General features: G+C 33.1%; 2 protein-coding genes across 27 annotated transcripts; one reads left to right on the forward strand and one right to left on the reverse strand.

Annotated features, from left to right (window-relative positions):
• Positions 1-2,750: 2,750 nt before the first annotated feature.
• On the reverse strand, positions 2,751-6,071 carry LOC114312269 (zinc finger CCCH domain-containing protein 30). The gene is made up of 2 exons (XM_028258484.2): positions 5,727-6,071; positions 2,751-4,884 (listed from the first exon to the last, which is right to left on the reverse strand). Exon 2 carries the CDS (start codon positions 4,797-4,799, stop codon positions 2,793-2,795), a length of 2,007 nt encoding a protein of 668 aa, XP_028114285.2. The 5' UTR covers positions 4,800-4,884; positions 5,727-6,071; the 3' UTR covers positions 2,751-2,792.
• Positions 6,072-8,320: 2,249 nt separating this feature from the next.
• Positions 8,321-16,631, forward strand: LOC114312283 (serine--tRNA ligase-like). Of its 26 annotated transcripts, none has more exons than XM_082897665.1 (9): positions 8,326-8,762; positions 8,886-8,956; positions 10,157-10,318; positions 10,395-10,496; positions 11,230-11,410; positions 12,314-12,496; positions 13,189-13,367; positions 13,634-14,882; positions 16,223-16,631. In XM_082897665.1, the coding sequence occupies exons 1-4, from the start codon at positions 8,753-8,755 to the stop codon at positions 10,413-10,415; spliced, it is 264 nt and encodes an 87-aa protein (XP_082753791.1). In that variant the 5' UTR covers positions 8,326-8,752; the 3' UTR covers positions 10,416-10,496; positions 11,230-11,410; positions 12,314-12,496; positions 13,189-13,367; positions 13,634-14,882; positions 16,223-16,631. The 26 variants fall into 23 exon arrangements, with proteins under 26 accessions (XP_082753785.1, XP_082753784.1, XP_082753791.1 ...); XM_082897654.1 differs by having other exon boundaries at positions 8,335-8,762; positions 11,839-12,496; XM_082897674.1 differs by having other exon boundaries at positions 8,335-8,762; positions 10,157-10,313.
• Positions 16,632-16,884: the final 253 nt, after the last annotated feature.

Raw genomic sequence — 16,884 nt, forward strand, 5'->3', positions numbered from 1 at the left:
TTCGCGTTTTTTTTTGGGTCTGCACTTTGCTGTTTGATAGTCATATTTTTTAAACAAATCATTGAACCACACAATTGCTTTCTTCATCTTCAATGGTCTGTTGAGAAAGTTCTCTCTTATCGGCATTGTTGAAATGTCCATGTTGACAATTTAGAGTGAGTAGTTTAATATACTCATCCCAACGTTGTTGACAGTCATTTATAATTATATTACATGCTGAATGTGTCTGTTTTGTCATCGTTTCACACATTCATCTGGGAAGCACATACAATTCAAGCATACCTTTAGTGCCCTTTTCAAGAGTTGATCTGTTGGTTCAACTTATCATACTTTCTCTTTAGTGCCCTTTTCAAGAGTTGATCTGTTGGTTCAACTTATCATACTTTCTCATGCCTTAAATGACTAATTCAAGTTGCAAAGGGAAATATGCATTTGAGAGAGAGAGAGAGAGAGAGAGAGAGAGGGCTACTTTTTGGTGCAATATTTTAACGTCTAAAAGTTAGATAATCAAAAACAGAACTAAAAGGATTCGCTTCCCAGCTTCTCAACTATTTTTGTTTCTTCAACATTTACTTTGTTTGGTAAAGGGGAGACTTGCAGAGCCGGTTTTGTCCAATTTCTCCATCCCCTCAATTGTAAACATAAATTGTACCAAATATTTTGATATAAATTCTCTAATATTTTTAAAGAAATGTCATAAATAACCTCAATAAATTGTACCAAATTTGTCCATATGTCTGAGTATTGTATTTTCAGTTGATGTAAATGAATGGGAAGCAAATCTGTTCAAGTTTTGACCCTTTCTGTTGTCAAATATATAATTTTCATGTATCGACACTTCATTATATATTTATTATTTATGAAGGCATCATTTTAATGAAGATAGTGATTGGATTGATGTACCTTTGGTCGGTTTGAAATCAAAGGTTTGGTGATTAGGTGAAGTATGTTTCTCTGAAAACTCAGTTTAACTTAAAAAAAACTGCAATAATTATAATAAATCATATCTTTTAAACTTTATTTTAAAGACTTGATTAACTAAGGCCAAGTTTGGGTAGTTTAAAAAAAGTTAAAAAGTCAACAATTACGGCTGCACAATTCCCAATTCTAATTTTTCCCTACAAACTAATTTTTACAATTTTTTATTACACATTTTTCATAAAAAGTCAAAAAATTAACCCAAACATTCATATTTTCAACCTCAACTTGGCCTAATCTTTATTTTGATTTTCTTTTCAAGACCTTGTCAAAAGTAGGGGGCTACTTGCCAAGCAAGCTACAATGAAAACTTCTTTTTTGGTTGGATTAAAAAATATAGTAAATTAATTTTTTTTTTTTTTTTTAGGTTGGATTAAAAAAGAAAAGAAAAGATACTAAATTTTATCTAATAAGAAAAACTCCCTTTTTTTAATTACTCAAAAAATTTAATCGTATGTAAGTAATTTATTTTCCTCCTACTTAAAGAGTTTTTCTACTCGATACTTTAAATTTTACTTCAATTTTTAAAAAGACAAAAATTGATAATTTATCAAGTTCCATCGCAAAAGCCAAATATCTTGACATGGCCTCACCTCTGTCTCTATGATTTAAGGCAATTTGATGAAAATGAAAACCTTTCAACAATTTGATGAAGCAATTATGAGATGCGAGAGATGTAAACTTTATACAATAAATTACGCAAATCAAGTAGAGTGTTTCTGTTTAGAGATCAAATTTATAAATATCACTTTGCTACCAAAGCTTCTAACAAAAATAAATGAAAAGAAAAATCAATTTTAGAAGATTTGAGTAAAAAATGCTATAAATCACTATATGCTGGCCCCCACAAACCACAATGAAAGAATCACCCACTCTTGTAAAGGACCAACAAGTTGAGAGAGTAGTGGGTTAGCATCAAATATGGGTACTTGATACCTTAAAAGTCCCATCTCTCAAAAATTCATTCCTCTCATCTCACATCCAAATATCAATATCTTGATCTAAACACAACTTAAAGATAAAAGATAAGATTTGAAACGAATCCAAAAGCAATCCCTTCAACACACCATTCCCACTATTGGGATCCACCTATTACACATGCAACACACATGCTAATCAAACAAGGAACAGAGAAACAAACGCATGAAAAAGGAAAAGAAAAGCAAATGAGAGTTCAACCAAAGATGACAAAAGAATAAGAGGCATATATGAAATTTTGAAATATTCATAACGATAAAAACTTTAATTCAATGTTACATCATCAAGGAACCAAATGCCCCACAACCTCACTTTCTGCCTCCAACAATAATTCATTCACAAATGGTACACATCATCATCCTCATTTTTCTTGCTTAAACAGAGACCTAGTCAAAAGAACCAGCAGTGCAAACTCCAACCCCACCCCCCCCAACCCCAAAAAAAAAAAAGGTTAAACTAATATAACCCCCAAATAGGAAATTTATATGAGATTATAATAATTATATGAGTTAAAATGAAACCTAGAGCTCCTAGTTTCATATCAATGAAACATATAAGCTATTAGCTATATTAAGAACCAAAGAACTGGGGGTTAGAAAAAAAAAAATGTAATCTAAATTTCAAAATCTGGAAAATAAAAAGCACCTAAACTGAGTTGGATGTTTGTAAATGACCCAGATAGGCCTCCTTGTACCTTCCTGACTCTCGAAATAATATAATATAATTAATAGATAAAAATGAATTTCCCTTGCTCTTAACTTTGCCCTTGCTCTTAATCCTAATGTAAATTTTCCTTTTTCTCTTGAACTTGCTCGGTCAATATAATTTCACACTTACTAAGCAACAATTTGATCAAGTTGCATCTGCTCTAGCCATGCTCCCAAAACTGCATGATCAAGTTTTTCATTTGAGTTCAAATCGGAACCCTCAACCGACGATGTAGCACCTGAGACTGGTAAATTTGAAGTTTCTTTGATCTCCGGTGGTGATTCTTTCACCAGCGACTGAACCCACGACAGATCAGGCTCCTCCCCATTACGTCCAACTGAAAATGATCTGCGAACTCCAGCCAGCTCATCTCCATTAACAGACCAATCTACTTTCCCATTTGGGGAATCCCAATTCGACAAAGAATTCACAGGAGAACCAACAATCCCTGCACCTTTGGATCCAAGAGCAGATAGTCTAGGGCTAAATGGAGATTGCATATCAATGCCTCGAGGTGACATCCTCCCCGGAGATGAAACATGATATGATGATGCCTGCAAAAATGGGTGATCAACGTTCTTCGGAGAGTACAGATTTGTGTTGTTTGGAGATAAAACGTTCTGTTGTTGCTGGAACTGATTTCGAACCACAGCTTTATGTGATGGAGAGAAAACTGCTGGAGGTGCAACCTGATCGGAAAATCGAGGAGATGAGACCTCTGTGGAGAAAAGCTCATCCAGGTTTGAAGGGGTCAGGGTTTTTGACCGAATGGGAAACTTTCTAAGATGTGTCGGCGAGAAGCACGACATGTCATTTAGGAGCTGCTGTTGCTGAACTTCAAAATCTAGCAGCATATTGAGCTCCTCGGTGGGAATGTCCCTGGCATTAAAAGATGATCTCAGACGACTTGTCTGGAGATTGCTTCCAGGAAGATGTAAAGTAGGGATGTTTGGCTGTGGCCAAGCAACAGACGGGTGCGAAATAGCATTTCCCGAAGGAGATATGGGTGCTGAGGGAGAACCAGGCAAAAGGCTCAATGCCACAGCCATATCCATGACAGTAGCAGCAGAAGTGGACGATCGGGGGGATGGAACAGCCGACCCTGTAGACATGTATAGCGGCCGGAGTTCCTCAGATGTGTGAGCAAAGAAGCAGACCCGACGAGCGCAACTTGTGCCATCTTTGCAGAGGCGGGTCCTATACTGTGCTGGGTGCAGCCAGCACTCAAAAACCCCATGAGCATACTCACACAAGTCCCCACGTCTGCATTGCCCCTTACGAAAATCTGGACAAGGCACACAACTGTAATGAAACTTTCTTGGATCTCTTCTTCGGGCATTCTCACCCGGATGAACAAAAGGGCACTCAGTCCAATCATGAGAATAGGCTCGAGAACAAGGCCGGATCTTAAACGAGAACATTCGAAATTCATCAGTAGAATAGACACTGTTCTTGATGTCTGGAAGAGAAGGATCAACTGGATATTCTTTCTTCTCTGGTGCAGGAGATGCATGCATATCACTGAGCGAAAAATGTTTTAGTGATGATGTTGAATCCTCGACAGAAGACAAGGGATCATATTCTGGGGATGATGAGGGGGTTGATGAATTAGATTTCTCACCACTTAAGGAGACCTTCATGTCCGGTAGATGAACATAATCATCATTCCTGAGGAGCTCTTCAAGGGCATCTTTCAAGTATGGAAACTTCAGAGGAGCAACAATAACATCAATAGGGCGATGACCATTGGCATCAATTGAATTGCAATCTGCACCAGCAAATAATAACAGCTTGACAACATCAATAGCATTGACAGATCCACTAGATGCAGCACAGTGAAGGGCAGTGCTCTTATCCGGGCCGCAAGAAAGATTTACATCCGCCTCGGATAAAGAGAGTATTAGTTTTACAACATCAACACTGCCATACATAGCAGCAACCATTAACGGTGTCCGATACTCAAGTACCATCTGTTTTGATGCTCTTTGCCGACAATACCAGAGTCCCGTCTCATTGATTGAAGATGCAATACACAAAATAGATTGCTTGAATCCCTCAATGTCATTGTCTGCAGCAAGTTCCAGCAAACTTGAGAAAGATATTTCTATCTTCGGTGTTCCTGTCAGGTTAGGCATATCTTTAGTTAACTTTGTACTCTTGGGGGAAGAAGAAGGCAACGGAGTGTCGGATCGTATCACCTTTGGTTAACCGGGAATCAATCTGAAATTATACAAACCAGTTGGAGTGAGAAACCATAATCTAAAAGAAATCCATACTAATCCTGTCTAGCACCCAAATATTCTAATCTAGTAAAATCATTATTTCTGAGACGAATAAAGATACAACAGATGATGATTCTCCAGCATCAATCCTCCACCCAAAAACTAAAATAAAAAGGAGAATATTTAACACTGATCATGAACTCTAACAAACTTATTTCCAGTATTCAAAAAAGGCATCTCAAACAATGACTTCTAACAAAACATACATACAGAGACAGATAACTAACATCTATTTTTAAGTCCAAACCTACGTACATATATATTGAGTACTTAACTCGGGTTATGAGGTGTATTGATTCTCATAAATTAATTAATTTTTTTTTAATAATACCCATCTAAACTTAGAAGTACATAGTAAAATTAAAAACATTAAAAAAAAAAGATTCAATATATAACACAAAGATTCAAAGGCACGAAACAAAAAATGGTAACAAAAATCGACAGATAAAGCAATAAAAATCCCAAAATCGCTCTCTTAATGGATAGATCTCTGAAAAAACAAGTCAAAATCTAATTTTTAACACATGGAAGGAAAGAGATTCGTGTTCCAAACCCTGAAACTCAAGAGACATAACAACAACAACTTTGATCGAAGTAAAGATAACATTTTTACTGTTAATCTATTTGCTAATCAACACAAATCCAGGTTATATAGACAAATTTTTCTTTACAATCAAGAAATCAACACAAATAAAGTCACTCAAGAACTGAAATAGCATCAAAATCATTCATCAGAAAGTTAAAAATCAAACAGAAACAAACTCATAAACACAAACATACCTAGAAATTTGCCCAGACTGAATGAGTGAAGAGAGAGAAAATCCACAAAAGACAATCTGTACTGAACTCGAAAAACAGAAAATCGTTCACCGATCAGCGAAGAAGAGCAGAGCAGACCATCGCGTCGAGGACGAAGACTCCATCGCCGATGTGAAGGGGGGGGGGGGGGAAGAGAGAGAGAGAGAGAGAGAGAGAGAGAGAAATGTTGTTTGAAATTAGGATGAAATGAAATGAAACGTTAATGGTATAGAAATTCGCTCGAAATTCAGAAGACATGAGAGAGGAGGAGTGACTGGGAACCGGGTGAGACGGTGGAGAGTGGAGAGGGAGTGAGGGGTTGAGAAAGTGAGGAGTAGGTGGGTTTGGTGACTGGATAAAGCGGTCAAAATGTGTAATTTCAGAGGGAGATTAAATTGGATTGGAATTGTGAGAGTGGCGTCCGCCAATCGTAGCCCTTCGATGAAGATCATACTGGCGGATGTCAAGCACTGGTCAATTTTGATTTGTAAGACTAGGGAGTCAAACCCGAGTAAAATGCCCAATAATTTTTTATTTTTTATTTTTTATTTTTTTTGGCAAAGATTCATTTTTATAATTTTTGAGTTAACAGGTTTGAGTTTGGCTATCTTTGATTTAGGCCGATTTTGAGAAAATGTAATTTTTTTATTATTTTCCTTTTTTTTATTCAAAAAATAATTTGGGAATATGGAAATAAGTACCGTTTTTACTTCTTTTTAAAATTATTTTAATATGTATTAAATCACTTGCAAATTGGTAAATTGACCATTACCCGCATGCAATTTTTTTTTCTTTTGTTTTTTTGTTTTTTTTTTTTTTTTGTGTGCTTGTTTTACTCATACATGTGAGGGTATTTTGATAATTTGCTTTGTTGATTTATTTTTAACTTTTCAAATGGTTTTTTTGTTCAAATAAAAGTTAGCTTTGGCTTTTTAAAAATAAGCCAAAAACAAGCTTTTTTATTTTTTCCAAAAACAAGCTTTAAAAATTAATTTGGTGAAAGAGGATAGTAGTAGAAAAAGGAAAATATGGAAGTGTGGTGCATAAAAAAATTGATGAACAAAGATCGATGATCAATTAATAGAGTTGTCTAGTCAAAGGAAAAGGCAAGGAAATAAACATCAGATAAAAGATTCGATCATAAAGCTTGATTTAATTACAATGTTGACAATTACTTGACGAATTGAATCTTAAATTTTAATCAACACGTAGTGGTAGGAAAATAATAGGACAGAGAGTTAGGACAAAAAAAATAAGGACATATGACTCCAATCCTAAATTTATAGCTAAAAGGGACAAATTATCGAAATTGGAATCATTTCAAAATTTAATTATTTAAAAATGAAAAATTCAAAGGTTTTGTTTATTACAATCTAGTAGTTTCTTCTTCTACTTTTTCACCTAACATATGTTTGGTTTGTTCTGTTTTTCAAAAAAATAAAATAAAAATGAAATTGTTCTGTTTTCCATTTTTTTAATATTTTTTTTTATTTTGTAAATATACCAAATATAGATACACTAAAAAATATAAATATTTGTGAAAAAAGTATTTTTAAAAAATCACCAAATATTGTATTCAATGATTTTTTAAAAAAAATGTATACAAAATTTATAACTTTTAAACATTTAAAAAAACGCTAAAACTACAAATTAAAAACTCATAATATTCTTTTTTTTTTTTAAATCCAAACTAAACAAAGAACATAACTAAATCAGATAAGTGTATCTCCAACTCTACAATAATTTTGTCAAATATTTATCAAATCAATAAATAGTAATTTTTTTATCAATTTAAAAACTCATCAAATTTGAATTTGACAAAAATTTTAAAAGATAAAACATTGGAAATAATTTGATGCAATGATAAATTTGCCATTGGAAGAAATTTTTTAATAAGATTTTAATGAAAATTTGGCAAAAGAATTAAAATAATTCATATCAAATCAAAAAAAAAAAAAAGTTGGATCAAATTTATAATCAAACTAGATAATAAAATTTATGAAAAATTGGAGACACTCTTAAAAATATTTATATATATATATATATATATATGTGTGTGTGTGTGAAACAATATGAGTGAACTCGTATACTTTATAATAAATTCTATCATATAATGTGTAAGTGATTGGTTCCATGTAACAATATTTTTGGTATGATAAATATTTGTTAGGTCACATAAATGTAAATATCTAGAGATAATTACCACAAAAAAAAAAAATCTTAAATTTTGAGTTTTATAGCAAAATAAGTAATAGATTTTAAATTTTGCCAATTTAAATTATAATATTTTGATTTATTTTTAATTTAAATATTTAATTATTTTCGTTAAGTAAAATTGACTGAAAAATAAAATTTTAAAATGTATAAAATATATTTTTTTATTAAATTTAATGATTAAAAGACTAATTTTTCATGACTAATTTTTCATTGGTTTTATTTTAAAAAAAGAACAAAAAATTTAAATTAAAAAATAAATTTTAAATTAATATAATTTATAATTTATTTGGTTACAAAATCAAATTTTAGATTTTTTTTGAATTTTTTTTCCAGATAAGTGTATAGTAATTTTTTTCAATTGGGCGAACACAAGGCAATCGATGTTCCAAAGTATACTGTAATTACTCTATACACAATGGAGAGCATTTAGTTCCCAAGTATACTGTAAATTACTGTGTATACTGTAATTACTCTATACACAATGGAGAGCATTTTAGTTCCCAAGTATACTGTAAATTACTGTGATCCTCTAGTTTGCCCTAAAAAGTTACATACTCGACTTTGCGAGTGAGCGCTGAGACCATTCTTCTTCAGCCTCCAAGAAGGCCGTTGCATTTGCTATTGTTGGTTCAAGATTTGTTGTGGTTTTTTTGTTTGGAGAGAGAGAAAATGGTGGACATAAATATTTTCCGGGAAGATTAGGGTCACAATCCAGAAATTATACGCAAATCTCAGCGCCGGAGATTCGCAAACGTCGATCTTGTCGATGAGGTCATTGCTCTTGACAAAGAATGGCAACAGGTAACTAAATCTCTCTCACGATTATTCTTTCTTTTTTTAAAAATATTATTTGAATTTTTTAAATGAGTTTAGGTTTTGATAATATTTGTGTTTATGATGACGGAACTTCGTATGGTTGTTTAGGTCAATTTGAGTACGATGGGCTCAGGAAAGATTTTAACAAGATTAACGAAGAAGTCGCCAAATTAAAGATTGTAAGTGTTATGATTGATTTTTTTACTTGGGACTTTGTTGTTCATGTTCAAACCAAATTATAGAGAACTTTTTAAACTGAATATCTATATGGTTGTATTGTATGTATGGATGTATGGATGGATTTATGTTGTGTATTTAAACTGAATCGTGGACAATTTATTAAACTTAAAATTTTGCACTATTGTGTTTCATTTGAATTTTGGTAAAATGGGCTTTCTTAGTTTGAATTTCATTACATGTGAGCATTTGAATTAATTTTCAACTCTTTTTTAATTTTTTTTTTTGTTAATTTTTAAATACTGCAAGACGTGAAGAAAGTAGTAAAGTGGGACTGTGGAAAATTTGAATTTGGGGTTGGACACTGGTGATTAAAAACTCCATTGATGTGAGGATGAAAAAATTGGAAGGAAAGATATTAGAGTTGGAAACTCTACCTCTCGGGAAAGAGGAAAGAGTAAAGACTAATTGCTTACCGTTCTTATGTTTGGTTTAGATGAGAAGGAAGGAAAGAAGGGAAAATGTGTTCTTTGATTTTTTCATTAATCCATGGGAAATAAAAAATAAAAAAAAAAGAGCTGATTGTTTTGGAGGATAAATGCCCAGAAGGGAGGAAAGTCATCCCCCTTTTTTCCACCCACTTTTGGAGGGAATGACTTGGTTAGCCTGGAGGTATAGTGCTTCCAGACTCTATTTCTTCTCCCTCTGTTCCTTCCAACCAATTGGACTTTACTGTTTTGAAGATGGGTTTATCAGCATGGTTGACGAATCAAATATTGGGGTTAACTGTCCTGCTAATGACCAGTCTATTTGTGTTCTTGTTGTTTTTATCCTCCATCATGCCCTTTACAGAGTCAGTTGTGGTAGGTATCTAAGCATCCATTAGTTAAGGGAGTCAGGGGGCAAAGCACAAACTGCACTTTAGTCTTCTCATAAATTGGATGGAATGAGACACATGGGTTATGTTATCTATATGAGCTTTTTTTTCTCAAAAATCTACACAGTTAGATAGGACTTTTGGACATTGGACGCCAGAGCTGTCCATGTTTTATTTTTCTAAATTTCATAATTTCGTACCACAAATTGGATGTTGGAGCTTACAGATGATGGTTGTTTGGTTTAGAAATGAATTTAGTAGTTTCTACTCAATGTAGAAATTGACATTTTTTTTCTTTGCCCTTGGGTCTTGGGATTTTAAACAGTCTGGTGGAGATGCTAGTGAAGTGATTAGAAGTACCGAGGAGAATCAAAAATTGACAGCAGAAAAAGAAACAGAAGTTCAAGAGGCTCGAGCAGCCGCGTATTCAAAATTGGAAATAATTGGAAACCTTGTACATGATTCAGTTCCAGTTGACAATGGTGAGGTATGGATGGAATTTTATTTGTCTTAAATTTATGAAAAAATGGGTCCATTATTTTTTGCTTTGATTAATTTTGTAGGCAAATAATGCCATAATTTGATCTTGGGATGAGAAACGGTTAGAACTCAAATTGAAAAATCATGTTGACCTTGTTGAGCTTCTTGGAATTGCAGATATAAAGGTATTAAGTTGGATGTTTGCTTTATCTGGTTGTTTAAGAAAATGTTCCTACATGATGTTAAGATGATTAAAATGTGAGTAATGTCATATTACCCCCAAACTATGACTAAAATGTCAATTTGGCCCCTGTCCTGTAAACAATTTTACACCTAAGCTATTCTGATTTGGATCAATGTGACCTTTGCCATCACATGCTGTCTATAATCAAACAAAAATCTTTATTTTACCCCCCAAACCCTCTGTTCAGGGTCTAATTGAGTTTTAACGGATAGTTTGGAGGGTAAAATGAAGGGATTCCGTTTTATTATAGACGGCAGGTGATGACATGAGTCACATTGATCAAATTGAGAATAGTTTGGATGTAAAATTGATATATAATATAATTAAAAGGACAGGGTCAAATTGTTTTTCCAGGGATAGTTTGGCGGTAAAATGACATTTGCTCTTAAAACATACGAGTACCAGCTTGAACTGCTGTGTAATCGAGGCTGTGTTTTCACTCTATTGTAATGTATTGTGTTGACTATAATGGTTGATCGGAGGTGTAATGTCTTTTAGTTGCTTGTAGATGTAAATATTTAAATACATAGCAAAAAAAAATATACTTTTTTTTTTGTTGTATTCATTCTGTGTTTGTATCCGTGCTTATTAGATTCTCTCATATGCAATTCTTTTATAATTATGTGTTATTAAGTTCATTAGGATGCTAATGCAAATGTTCTCGAAACATCTAGGTGCTGGAGGTAGGGGTTTCTATTTGAAAGGAGATGGTGTATGCCTTAATCAAGCTCTAATCAATTTTGGTCTTGATTTTTTGGAGTAAAGGGGGTACACTGCATTGCAAACTCCATTCTTCATGAGGAAAGATATCATGGCAAAGTGTGCTCAGCACAATTTGTTGAAGAACTTTACAAGGTAACATATGCAATGTTTTTGAGATCATTAGTATATCAAGTGATTGCAAAAATATATATGCTATCAAAGTCCGTGAAACATGTATGAAGATTTATCGAGTTCAATTCAATTCAAACCAAATTTGAATTGCAGAATAAAGAAATAAATCGTTGCATTGAATGACTAGGGCTGTGCAAAGAATTTCTCTCCATGGGATTGTTCATTTCTTGATGCTTCAAATTGTATCTATTGAACTGTATCTTTCAAATGAGATTTATAGGCAAGGGTTTGTGTATTTAGCTTTTTTTGCTTAACAAAATGTTGGTACGCTTCATAGAAAGGTTTGTCTTGTAGCAAATGAAGCTGGAAGCATGCTACTTGAAAATACTTCTCCTGTGATTTTAGTTCACCTTAATAAGAGGATGCCTGATTAGTTAATTTTTTTACAGTTAACCGGTGAAGGAGATGACAAATATTTGATTGCTACTGCTGAACAGCCACTATGTGCTTATCGTCTAGATGATTGGATACTTTTTCCACAGCTACCAATAAGATTATTTACTTCCATGAATTGTAGTTGCCTACTGAAGAATGTTGGAGCATGGACACAGATATGGCATGATATGAGCACACTGACAATTTTTAAAAAGATATGACATGACAACAAATAAATATAAATATTTTTATATATACATGAAAATGATAATGACTTCATTTTTAATAAATAGTAGGACATGCTTGGACATGTGTCTGGTATGTGTTGGGAGTGTGTCCGACGAGTGTCTGCGTTCAACGTTGAACATGGGCACAGCACATTTTTAGAAGTGTTTCTGCTTTTTAGATGGTGGCTTTTATGTTTTATTTTTTGGGTTATAAATCTTTAGTGGCTGCTTTTTGTTGAATTTATGTTGGATGAATTACCAGATTGCTGGATATTTGTCTTGCTTCCGCAAAGAAGCAGGTTCTCATGGTCGTGATACTCTTGGGATTTTCCGAGTTCACCAGTTTGAGGAGGTGGAGCTGTTTTGCCTTACTAGTCCAAGTGGCAATGACTCTTGGGACATGCACGAGGAAATGATAACGAACTCAGAGGAGTTTTACAAGATGGTATAGAGCTTTGCTGCTCTCAGAATTCTAGGGGAACGATGTGTATAATTTTTGGTTATTTCTTCGTTATATTAATTTTTTTTTGGGTTAGATTACTAATACATTTCGTGAGATTTAATTAAATTACGAATCACTCTATGTGGTTTTAGAAATTACATTCTATCCCCTGAGGTTTCAAATTTCATAGCAAATTACCCATTTTATTAATAAATCATCAAGTCAATTAACAATTTTAATGATGTTAGAAATATATTTCGATTAATAATTTAGGTAATTTTATTATTGTATAGGAGAGAATTTCATTTTTTTTAGCTAATTTTGTTAAATAAAAAATTCTGACAATGGGATATTTGTAATCTTTCAAATCTCAGGGACGATTTGTACTTTAAGTAAATCTCAAGATGTGTATTTGTAATTTATCCTCTTTTTTTAATTTATTATCTGGAGATGCTTGATAATGTTTCTTATAGTACTCATATAGATTATATTGCCAGGTTTTGTAATGTCATTTAAGATCAGTGATTTTGGAATTGGTTGTTTGGTCAATGCTAGAAGTCTGCCACTTGACGCAAAAAAAAAAAAAAAATGCAGGGTCCTATATATGGGCCCCTGCTGATGACGAATTAATTTTTCTCTATTTAATTATTGTATTTTTCTTTCCTATAAGTATGACATAATTCTCTCTATTTCAGCTAAAACTACCCTATCAAATTGTGGCTATTGTTTCTGGTGCTTTGAATGATGCAGCTGCAAAGAAGTATGATTTGGGAGGATGGTTTCCTGCATCCAGCACTTACAGAGAACTTGTTTCTTGTTCAAACTGTACTGACTTTTAGTCCAGGAGATTAAGTTTCGAGATGGACAGAAAAAGGTAGATGTTATTATGTTTTTTTATAATGAAGGCTCCCAATTCTCCATTAAAATATTGATATATCCTTATGCAAATGTGGGTGAGTAAAACAAATGGATTCATTCATACATCAACGTGGTAAGAAAGAAACTGAATTGATTGATTCAATATGTTCAACTTGTGTCAATAGAAGATGCAAGTCCTCTCCACAACTTGCTGTCACTTTTTTGAGGTGTTGGTTGATGGATTGTGGTATAAATGCTGTTTCTTTGCAAATGTGTTTGCAGAGCAATGAGCAGGCTAAGCAGGTTGTTCACTTGTTGAACTCTACCCTCACAGCAACAGAGAGGACTATGTGCTGCATCCTTGAGAATTACCAGAGGGAAGATGGCGTGGAGATACCAGAAGTGCTGAGAGAGTACATGGGTGGAAAGACCTTCCTGCCCTTCCAGATTGCACCAGTGAAAGAAGCAAAAGGGAAAAAAATCAAAGGCCTGATACCGGAGAAATTTTATTTCCACATACCTAGTTAGCTCACGGCACACACATAATGAAATATTAATTTAATGACAGTTATATTCTAAATAAAAATGACCATAATAGAATATTATATGAAAAATTTTCTATACACAAAAAAATGGGCAAATTACAAACATCCCCCTCGAGATTTGGTGAAAATACGAATTCCCTCCTGAAGTTTGAGAAATTACATCCCACCCCTTGAGGTTTATATTTTCATAACAAATTGTCTCTTGAAATTTTTATTTTCATACAGATTTTCTCTTAATTTCTCCTAATTTGTTATGAAAATTTAACCTTCAGGGGGCAATTTGTAATTTTTCAAACCTCAGGGAGGAATCTGTATTTTTACCAAACCTCGAGGGGGTGTTTGTAATTTGTCCCAAAAAAATCTTAATTTACACCTTTTGAGTTTAAAAAAAGTAAACTCTAGTTTTCCATTATTATCACATTGATTGTTATACACTCTATACTCCTCTATTGCTTGCAAAACAATACTCTCAAAACATCTCTCATATTGCCTTAATCTCTAAGTTTATACTTTATTATTTATATCATTTTCGTATTTAGTTTCACTATTTTTACTTGATTTTGATATGGAAGAGTTGCAAACTAATGGAAGTTCGAACTCAAGCAACAAATAGACAACTCAACATTTGGATTCAGAAAAATTATGAATGCACCCATTCAAATTTATCCATGTAAAATAAACACTCAAAATAGATTTCACAAAATAGGTATCAAAATCCTCTAGAGTGAAACCCTGAAGTGATCTCTTAATGTGAAAGATCGAACAGCTTAAAATAAGACTCACCAAAACGACGTTATTTTGGTGAGTAATTTCAAAAAAAAAAAAAAAGCAGTTTTAATTCAAAATATCGATGTTCTACCGATATGAAGCATTACACACACACACACACAGAGAAAGAAAAGGGCTGAGAGAAGGAGCTCTTTCGATGTGTAGCTGTCACGCCGCTGCTCGCCATACTCCAACAGATTGAAGGAAAAAAGCCATGGGTTCGTTCGTTCTCCAAACTTAAAGTATTAGGGTTTTGATTCCAAAAATTAGGGGAAAAAAGCAGATTGAAGGGTTTTCTTTGAAGGCATTTGTTGTTTAGGCGATTGGTTGTTTAGATACGTAAAAATGAGCTATAATCTGAACTTGGCTACCTTTGTAGAGTAAAAATCTGAACTTCAAAGGCAGTATTTCATGTACCAAAAAATATGTTTTTAGGGTTTTGATTTGGGATTTTTTACATGAATGCTTCAGAATCAATTCTGTCATCTTGCTTTGATTTCTCTGTGGTCATATGAATTCGGTCATGTGGTGTGCAATGTCCATATAGGGTACTGTTAAATAGGCAAAATAAGCCAGAAAAATGTGTTTAGCTGAATATATATTGTGACTTCCTTATTGGCTATAGAAAGATGCAACAAATGTTCCAAAGTCAGTTTTTGCCGTTTCACTTTGACTTCTCTGTGGTCATAGAATCAATCATGTGAGTTTCATTCAATGTTGTTTCCCCATATGCTTGGTGTCAATATAGGACATTGTCGAATAGGAAAAAAGAAGATAGAAAAAGGCATTTGGGTGAGTTTTATAGGACATTGTTGAATAGGAAAATAGAAGCTAGAAAAGGCCTTTACTTTGGTGAATTGATTGCAACTAGGGTTGCTTATTGAGCACAAGATATCGGCATTTCTTTTGGTGGCTTCATTGATTACAACACGAGTTGCTTCTTTCTTCTATCTTTTTCTATTTGAAATTATCCTGCTATAGAACTGGGCTTGGGAGTTGATGTGTTCTCTAAATGGGTATGATATGTTTGCTATATAGTTTTGGTACTCTCTTGGTGATTTCGCAGAATATTGCTGGAAAAATATTTCTCCTGAGTTGCTGCTTTATCGGTTGGTAAAGGAAAATTATTTATATGATTTATTTAAAATTTATTCTTAGAGAGTCGATTTGAGTCCTGCTCATTGTTGTTAGATCTGTTTGTTTTATTCACCCAAAAAATCTGTTTGTTTTATAAATTTTCAATTCAATGCCTGTAATTGTTTTGTTGGAAACATAAAATTTATTATATGTTTTATTATACTGTTTGTATATTAGAATTATGTTTTGTACAATATTCTTGTTTGATATTTTTTGAAACTGTTGGGTTTCAATTTTTTTTTTTTTTACATACTCCAATTGTGAAATTTATAAATTTCAGTGCACTGGTAGTTAAACAGATATTTGTGTGTTACGTTTTTTTATTGCAGACAAAAACAAATTTTAATTTTGTTTATAGAGTCATGCGTAAATATTGTTGTTCCATTGTTGTTCTATTGTTGTTCCATTATTGTTATTTCAGGTAAAAAAATGCCAACATCAAATGCATTTATGAGTGATAGTAGTGAAATTCAGTATAGAAATCGAAAAGGTCGTTGCGGGCGAGAGCAGCATTCAAGATTTCAGAGTCAAAGGAAAATCCAGGGATGGTATACTTTGCCTTTACATAAACAACGTCAATGGTTGAAGATGGTAAAGGAGGAAAGCGACGAAAATTGTAATATCAACCATTTGGTCAACGAACTAATTGTATCCGATGGTGAGCTGAAAGAGATGGTTACAAAGTTTAAGAAATAAAGTAAACAAATGGTTATAGAGATTAGACAATTTCGAGAAAAATTACACTACGCCATTGTAATAGTATTAATTGGATTTGGACTTCTTCTTTTATTGTTTAGATATTAAGTATAAATTAAGTTCGGATTTGGACTTCTTCTTTTGTGAACTAAATATTAAGGCTAGGTTTGGCATACCCTAAAAAAGTCAAAAAGTCACTATCCTATTTAAGTTACATCATCTTATTTAAGTTATATCACCTCTCTACCACATCACTTCAAAAATAATCCATATTTCATAACAAGTTTAAAAGTGCACTAATTTAGAACATTCTAAACAATCCCTTAAGTGTAAATTAAGTTGATGGTTGGCTTGAAATGCACAATGTTGTAATGTTGATTATGGAAA

This window comes from Camellia sinensis, chromosome 12 (assembly GCF_055761805.1).
Source record: "Camellia sinensis isolate YWXY chromosome 12, ASM5576180v1, whole genome shotgun sequence".
Taxonomy (NCBI): domain Eukaryota; kingdom Viridiplantae; phylum Streptophyta; class Magnoliopsida; order Ericales; family Theaceae; genus Camellia; species Camellia sinensis.

Excerpts from the sequence above, each read along its gene's own strand:
- LOC114312269 (XM_028258484.2), bottom strand. The coding sequence starts at position 4,799 with ATGCCTAACCTGACAGGAACACCGAAGATAGAAATATCTTTCTCAAGT.
- LOC114312283 (XM_082897653.1), top strand. The coding sequence starts at position 12,302 with ATGAATTACCAGATTGCTGGATATTTGTCTTGCTTCCGCAAAGAAGCA. Across the intron at positions 12,497-13,188 it reads CAGAGGAGTTTTACAAGATG|CTAAAACTACCCTATCAAAT; the intron begins GTATAGAGCTTT and ends TCTCTATTTCAG.